Source organism: Otolemur garnettii, unplaced genomic scaffold (genome assembly GCF_000181295.1).
Source record: "Otolemur garnettii isolate 467f Iridium unplaced genomic scaffold, OtoGar3 scaffold00038, whole genome shotgun sequence".
NCBI classification, from domain to species: Eukaryota; Metazoa; Chordata; class Mammalia; order Primates; family Galagidae; genus Otolemur; species Otolemur garnettii.
In genome coordinates this window covers 10386145-10394465 of record NW_003852433.1, presented here as the reverse complement: position 1 = coordinate 10394465, position 8321 = coordinate 10386145, and the positions used below count along the sequence as shown (strand labels likewise).

At 45.3% G+C, this 8321-nt stretch overlaps 1 protein-coding gene across 1 annotated transcript in view; it reads right to left on the bottom strand.

Annotated features, from left to right (window-relative positions):
* VSIG10 (V-set and immunoglobulin domain containing 10) overlaps positions 1-8321 on the bottom strand; it is a 30539-nt gene that overhangs the window by 7613 nt on the left and 14605 nt on the right. Inside the window, exons 3-5 of the mRNA XM_023513261.1 lie at positions 5035-5337; positions 2544-2804; positions 881-1174 (exon numbers count right to left, since the gene is read on the bottom strand). Coding sequence (XP_023369029.1) covers positions 881-1174; positions 2544-2804; positions 5035-5337 — 858 coding nt within the window. The remainder of the gene's footprint in view (positions 1-880; positions 1175-2543; positions 2805-5034; positions 5338-8321) is intronic.

Here is an 8321-nt window from a genome sequence, read left to right as displayed (position 1 = left end):
TCTCATGCAATGTTTGAAACACACTTATACAAAAAAATGAGCAGTTGTGTGTACCTCAGCCGGGAAGGACGCACTGAGGTTGGCATACCCAACAAGGACAGTGACTACCATGGCTTCCGGTGCTTTGGCCAAACCTCAGATGTGTGGCCTCTTGGCCAGGCGCCTGCGGATTCATATTGCTAGAGCATTTGTATTCCTGGGGGTTGCAGTTTTCTATAAGTTGGCTGTGGCTGAACCAAGAAAGAAGGCATATGCAGATTTCTACAGAAATCATGATTCTATGAAAGATTTTGAGGAGATGAGGAAGGCTGGTGTCTTTCAGAGAGCAAAATAATTTTGAAATATAAAGAATTTCTTTGGGCTGATTTACATAGACGTTTGTCACTGACCTGTGTTCCTGAGCTATGAATATGAGTGATAAACTATTAATAAATTCAAAAAAAACAAACAAACAAAAAAAATTCTTTATTTTTCTAAAATTCTAATTTGAGTGGGCATCCTGGTTGCGTAAGTTTTATTGTTATTTTTTAAATCCAGCCCTGTAACCTGCAGGTAGCTTCATCAATGTTGGCGCTGCTCTGTTTCTTTAAGTAGATGGTAGTTTCTTAGGTATTCATTTTGTTATTATCCTTCACAACTTACATATATCATATATATGTTCTGGTGTGTAATAGCATATGTTTTTTGCTCCCTATACAAATGTTAAGGATTTCAGGGTTGGATAATAATTTTTCCCAGCACCTTGTCAAGCCACAAGCAAACAGATACGCCATTCCCAGTTGGCAGTGACCCATGTGTAGGGAGGCACCAGGCTCCTGTGTTGATGCCTGGAGCTCTGAATCTCTCAACCCTTCTCCTTCGGGCCACTTCCACCACTCACCTTTTACACTCAGCCAAATGTCCACCTCCCTCACCCCCACGGGGTTCTCGGCCCGGCAGACGTAGTAGCCCTCATCCAGGCCCTGGGAGCAATTGCAGATGGTGAGGGTAGAGCTCTGGCCATCCTGGGTAATGAGGTAGTGGCTGCTGGGTTTGATGACCACCTCGGGCCGGGTGAAGTTCCTCAGCCACAGGATCCTGGCAAGAGGGTAGGCTCCAGACACTTGGCAGGTGAGTGTCACATTGCCCCCCACGAAGCACGTCTTTATGGGCTCAGACAGAAGGGAAGGGCTCCCTGGTGATCACAAGAAGGTAAAGAAATACCAGTGTTTAAGGAGGTTCAAATCACAGCCCAAGATCTTCAAGAAATTAGTCATCTCCCCCTTATCCACTGTTTTGCTTTCCATGGTTTCCGTTACCATGAAAATATGAAATGAAAAATTCCAAGAAATAAACTCAAAGTTTTGTTTCCACGAAGCTTTAAATTGTACGCTGTCCTGAGGAGCGTGATGAAATGTCACACCATCCTGTGCTGTCCCCTCTTCATCAAGAAGGGTGAGTACAGTATCATAAGGTATTTTGAGGGAACGAGGGAGATCACATTCACAGAACTTCCATGACAGTATATTGTTATAACTGTACTATTTTATTACTGTTGTGAATCTCTTACTGTGCCTAACTTATGAATTAGACTTTATCATAGGTATGTATGCATGGCTAAAACACGGTATATACAGAGTTAGGTAGTATCTGTGCTATCAGGCATCCACTGGGTTCTCAGAACATATCCCCTGTGGATAGGGAGGACTATTCTACTTCCTTCCTAACCAAGCAACTCCAGGAATTTCTGCACCACATCTGGTCTTTCATAATAAATCTAACATTTGTTGAACATTTACGACAGGCAAGGCACTGTTACAACATATTAGCCCACTTGTTCTCACAACAACCCCATCATCCCCATTTTGTAGAAAAGGAAACTGAGTCACCAAGAATGTTGATTAAGTTGCTCAAAGTTACACAACTAAATAAACAACGCAGCTGGAATTCAGAGTGATCAACCGTCCCAGTTTGCCCAGGGCGTGGGGCTTTCAGTGCCACATCCAGGAAAGTTCTTGGCAAACCAGGATAAACTGGTTGCCAGGCATTCAGACCTGCACCTCAGAAGTGAATCTTTCAGATGACTTCAGCCCCCTGAACTTCAGGTCTTCCCAGTGCGACCCCAGACCTCATGAAGCTGAGACAAACCATGCCCAACCTGCCCTGCCTAAACCACAGAAGGAATGAGATAATAAATGGTTATTGTTGTTTTAAGTCACTACATTTGGCCATAATTTATTACGCAACAAGAGATCACTGATGTATTCAACTCACCTATTCTGTTCACTGCTCTATCCTCTGCTCCTAGAAACTGCACCTGACACACACCAGGTGCTCAGTTAGTATTTGTCAAGTGAAAAACAGCTGAGACTAGACCCAAGAAGCCAAGCACCTTTCAAGTTTAAAAGGAATGAAACATAAAGCAAAAGAAAGGAAGAAAGGGGAAGGAGTCAATTCACTCTGACACCCTGGGATTTGTTTCCAGGAACTACTGTCAAATGCTTCTCCCAGGAGAGAGGAAGGGAGGGTAACCCCATCCCCAGGACAAAGCAAGAGAGACCCACCGATCTGCACCATGCAGCTGGCTCCCGACTCTGGCCCCACTATGTGGCTCCCAACACACTTGAACTTCTTGCCATCTGACAGCTGGGACTGGTTCAGCACTTCCACTCCCAGCTTTGACTTCCCCATGATCACACCTCCTGGCTCTTCTGTCCACAGGAACTCAGCGTCAGGGTATCCCCCATCCCAGCGACAGATGAGCTGCAGCGTAGACGATCCTGATGACACCTCTGCCCAACACTTAGGAGCTGATGGAGGCGGGACTGCAGGGAACACGGGCTTAATCAGGACTCCAGGATCAACCATTGCACTGATTCTGAGAATTACAGAGCCAGGATCTCAGAGAAATATCAACCCCAGTTAGTGTACCTTGAAATAGCTCCTTGCACAAATTCCTATTTGACAATATAGTTAGGTTCCCTCTGCTGAGTTTTAAATCTCCAAGGACCTGGGTCTCACGCATCTTTGCATTTCTCACTTGCCTCATGTACCTATTTACATATAATTAATTACACTAATTAAATTCCATGCAATTACAAATTCAGTTCCTCCATCATACAGCCCACATTTCAAGCGCTCAGTAACCACACACAGGGTGAGTGGCTGCTACATTGGACCACATGAAGGAAAACACTTCTCTCATTGTAGAGAGTTCTGTTGGGAAATGCTGGCCCCTAAAAACTAACAGTGGCTGCCTCTGGCCAGGGCCTACGTGAGACTGGGAGTTACAGGTGGAGGGAGACTTATCACCCCACCCCTGACATACATGCCTTTGTACCTCTATCCCTTTTCAAAGGGTGCACGTATTAATAAAAACACACAGAAATTCAAAAGATTACAAACCTGCAAATCCAGCATATGCATTAATAACCATATGTGTATATTCATGTATGTTATGTATGTAAGCATATATTTTATATATATATATATATTTTTTTTTTTTTTTTTTTTGCAGTTTTTGGCCGGGGCTGGGTTTGAACCTGCCACCTCCAGCATATGGGGCCCGGCACCCTAATCCTTTGAGCCTCAAGCACCGCCATATTTTATATATTTTATGTAATACATATAAATATAAATTTAGCTCTCCTCCAGAAAGGTGGGTATATATATGTATAAGAAAAATTACTGCAGATATACCAAAATAATGGTTAGAGCACAAGTGATTATTTTCTCCTGTATAATGATCTGTATTTCCTACAACAAGCATGTATAATTTTATATACAATAAATTTTATTTATGATAGAGAACATTGAGACTTATAAAGGCTCTGATAACATACACATTGAGTAATGTGTCATTATTCTGCCTGCTACTTTGCTCTGATGCTCTCCTGCCTTAGCACGGCTTAAAGGACACTGCATTTCCACAAGGGTCTTCATCCAAGACATTTGTGTACTGGAGTATCTGGTTGGTGTCTCCCCATCCGCCAAATAAAAGACTCCTGGACTACTGGCTCATGACTGTGCTAGAAGCCTCGTGCCTGTGATGGTCACACTGGGTTCACAAAAAGAATGTCTGAGGATGGATGAACAGATGAATAAATAGTGTTTTGTCCATGTACTAGACTATTACTCAGTGCTAAAAAGGAATGATGTTGGCTCGGCGCCCGTGGCTCAAGCAGCTAAGGCGCCAGCCACATACACCTGAGCTGGCAGGTTCGAATCCAGCCCGGGCCCGCCAAACAACAACAATGGCTGCAACCAAAAAATAGCCAGGCATTGTGGTGGGCACCTATAGTCCCAGCTACTTGGGAGGAGAAGGCAGGAGAATCACTTGAGCCCAGGAGGTGGAGGATGCTGTAAGCTGTGATGCCACAGCACTCTACCCAGGGGGACAGCTTGAGGCTCTGTCTCAAAAAAATAAATAAATAAAAATAAAAAGGAATGATGTGCTGATACATGCTCCAACATGGATAAAGCGCAGAAGAAAGATGCTGAATAAAAGTCACACACAAAAGGCCACATAGTGTGGCCTTCATATGGTCCATTCATATGAAGGACCCAGAGCAGGCAAAAGGTGGAGTGCAGGTTGGTGGTGGTCAGGGGCTGGGAGGAAATTGGGGTGAGTACTTGGTGGGTGCAAGGGTTTCCATTCGGAATGATGAAAATGTTTCGGAAATAGAGGTGATGGTTGCACAACATAGTAAATGCTCCTGAATTATACATTAAAATAGTTAATGTTATATATTTTCACCTCAGTTTAAAAAAGGAATGCATGAGGCTCTGCATTAGTTTCCCTCTGTGGCTCCCAGGGACTCTCCTGTGGCCCTGGTGAGCAGCAAGCTTCTGGAAGGGATCTCCTGATTCCCTGGCCTGATGCATCACAGCCCCTAGCTGGGTGTGTGTATGTGTGTTAGTTACACAGGCTGCAAAAACAGGTTGGGACCCACGCAGCGGACAGGCATGCCTTTAAACACAAAAGAACAAGCACAAACACGCAGTTCATAAAGGGTTAAGGTGAGGAAGGCAGGGAGGGGAGTGATTCTTACGCACAGTAGACCAGGAGCTCGGTGGTCACCTTTCGCTGTCTCCCGCTGAGCATGTTCATGGCCAAACAGGTGTAGTTCCCCTGGAGGTTTGGTGACATCAGTAACAGTGTGAATGAGCTAAGCGTCAGGTTGTTTCCAAAGGGCTCGCCCGTGGAATTCGGGGGCTGGAACCACCACTCAACCATGGGTAGAGGCCAGGAGCTGCTGCTGCAGCTGAAGTCCACCTGGGAGCCCTTGGCTACATACAGGGTGCCATTGGGGAGCTCGCCAGTGGCCGAGATGTTGACCTCAATCTGATAGGGGCCACCTGGGAATGACAGGGGGAGTGGGGATGGAATTCATGACTTCAGCGTTCATTTGAGCATCTTACCATCTTAATAGACACACAAGCAGCCAATAAGGACAGTATCTACAGAATGCTTACTATGTGGCACGTGTGCCAAGCACCCTGACACATTATCTTCTTTAATCCTGGGTGATTATGCAAGATTTATCAGGGATAAATCCTTATAGAAAAGGAAACACGTAAACTGTTCCTTTTTAAAAACACTGCAAGAGTGGAAAGGATACATATATCTACGCAGAAAGGAATTAACACCGGAGGCCTGGGACTGCTTGCAAGGTCGGTCTGTGGCCCTTGGATTTAGGAAGGTTCCCACCACTCCCAGAACTGAGAAGGGTCACTGTGCCTAAACTGTTTCAACAAACAACGTAGTTTATGCAGAACACTTGCTCCCCATCTGGGAGTCAGGAATTTTGGTTTGTGCAAGAAAGACAGGAGGTGTCTGTGACCAGCCCCCATCGGGGAACCTCAGGCACTGAGTCTCAGCTGAGCTTCCCTGGTTAGACGTGTGACACTGACAGAGATGTGGGTGTGTCCCGTGTAACTCCATTAGGAGACTCTCAGAAGCTTGCCTGGCTTCCCTGGATTTCATCTCTGTGCCTTTTCCTTTGCCTGATCTTGCTGTACATCCCTGTGCTGTAATAAACCATTGCACATGCTGAGTCCTGTGAGTCCTCCCTGGGGGCACCTGTCTCCTTGGGGGTGCTCTTGGGGACCCCAGCACAAATATCACACCGAAAAACAAGACACAAACTAGTTGCATGATTTTGGGTAATTCACTTACACTCCTTAACCTCCATTTCCTCATCCGTAAAATAGGGTGATGATAGTCCTCATTTCCCAAAGTTGTTGTGACAATTAAATGAGCTAGTACAGTAGAGTGCCTGTAAAGTGCCCAGTATTTTGGAAGCACCTGGCACACTGCTAGGCCTCATCCTGGTTCCCCCTCCCCCCCATTTCTGAACTTCTTTCTTATCCCCTGAAATGCCCTCTACTGTTGGTGCCTAGTGCACCTAAGATGCTACATCCCCTTAAAAGAATATGTCTCCCCCATAAATATATACAGTAAAAATCTCTGTAAGTTGACTACCCAAGGGACTATAACAAACTGGTCCACACACGGAGGTGGTCATCATAAGGAACTAGGCCTACTGTATCGATGTGTACATGTGGTGCATGTCTAGTCTATGAAAATTAGGTCAACTTAAGGAGGTAGTCAACTATGGAGGTTTTACTATATAGTACTTGTCAATTAAAAAAATGTTTAAAGAGACAGGGCACGGTGGCTCACTCCTGTAATCCAAGCTCTTTGGGAGGCTGAGGTGGGTGGATTACCTAAGCTCTGGAGTTCAAGAGCAGCCTGAGCAAGAACAAGACCCTTTCTTTACTAAAAATAGAAAAAAATTAGCCAGGCATTGTGGTGGGCACTGGTAGTCCCAGCTGCTCAGGAGGCTGAGGCAGGAGAATTGCTTGAGCCCAGGAGTTTGAGATTGCTGTGACAGTATACACTGCACTCTAGCCAGGGCAACAGAGTGAGAAAAAATAAATTTTTACTTTTTAAGAATATATCTAACAGCTGTTCATTGTAAAGCAATTTAGTATGCTACCTCTCCCAGAGACTTCCTCTTAAAAAAAAAAAAAAAGAGGGCGGTGCTTGTGGCTCAAAAAGGTAGGGAGCCAGCCCCATATGCCGGAGGTGGTGGTTTCAAACCCAGCCCCAAACAAAAAAAAAAAAAAAGAAAATCTAGGAAGGGCAATGCTTAGTCAAAGGAATCAACCTATGGCCATAGGATAATTTTCTTTATTTTAGTGAGATAGCATCTCCATCTGTCTCCCAGGCTAGAGTATAGTGGCAACATCATAGCTCACAGCAATGATGTGTGAGCTCATTGGGCTCATATGATCCTCCTGCTTCACCCTTCTGTATAGCTCGGGCTACGGGCATCCACCATTACACCTGGCTAATTTTTTCTATTTTTAGTAGAGAGAGGGTCTCACTATTGCTAAGACCAGTCTAAGCTGGTCTTAGACTCCTGGTCTCAAGCAATCCTCCCACCTTAGCCTCCCAGAGTGCTAGGATTATGGGGGTGAGACACTGTGCCCCACCCACCCATCTACAGAATTTAGAAAAAGGCCAATGGAAAAAAACATTATGGGAGGAAAAGAGCTAGACAGAGCTCTTTGAAACAAAGCATCTACTTCATCTACATCCAAGGCCATCATATAACTACAGAAATCCTATTCTAAGGACAATATTCTTGTCACGTGGGGGCTGGTTCCTACCAGTTGTAGGGATCTGCTACAATCATGTCACCTCCCACAAAGAGTCTAGGGAAAAATTATACTGTGGTTTGGGAGGTGCTCAAATGTCCCATTCACTGCTGCTGGCTAGTTGGTTAGGTATGCAGACCAGCAGGTCCTAGGGAGTGCCCAGTTGGTACACAGGGCACAAGCTGACGCCTAGGCCAGCAAAAGCACTGTGTCAGATTAGATAGGTCTGTGTCTGGGGGAAGAGGATCCCAGTGGCCTGGCATAGACTGTGTAGAACTCCAGAAATCAGCTGGCAGGAAGGCTTTGACCAGCATAATTCTCAGCAAAGAAATGGAGCTGGTTACAGAGAGTGGATGAGAAGAAAACGGAAGAATTAAAAAAAAAAAAAATCAAATAAGAAAACCTAAAAGGCCTCCTGAACAGGTCAGTGTTCAGACACAGCTTACCTACCCTTGGGCTGAGTCTGGTTTCTTGATTAAAGCTGACACTATCTTCTGGATTGCCTGGGGTTTTTTTCTCTCCCCCAGCTCACTAGAAAGGAGGCAGTACAGGTTTCCTCCCGCCCCCCTGCCTCTCTCTCCTCCTCCTCCATATTCCTAAACTGAAACCACCAGCCCTTTTTGCTTACAGACTGATGGTAGCAATCACTCAGAGGGAGACAGCTGAGAGAGGAAACC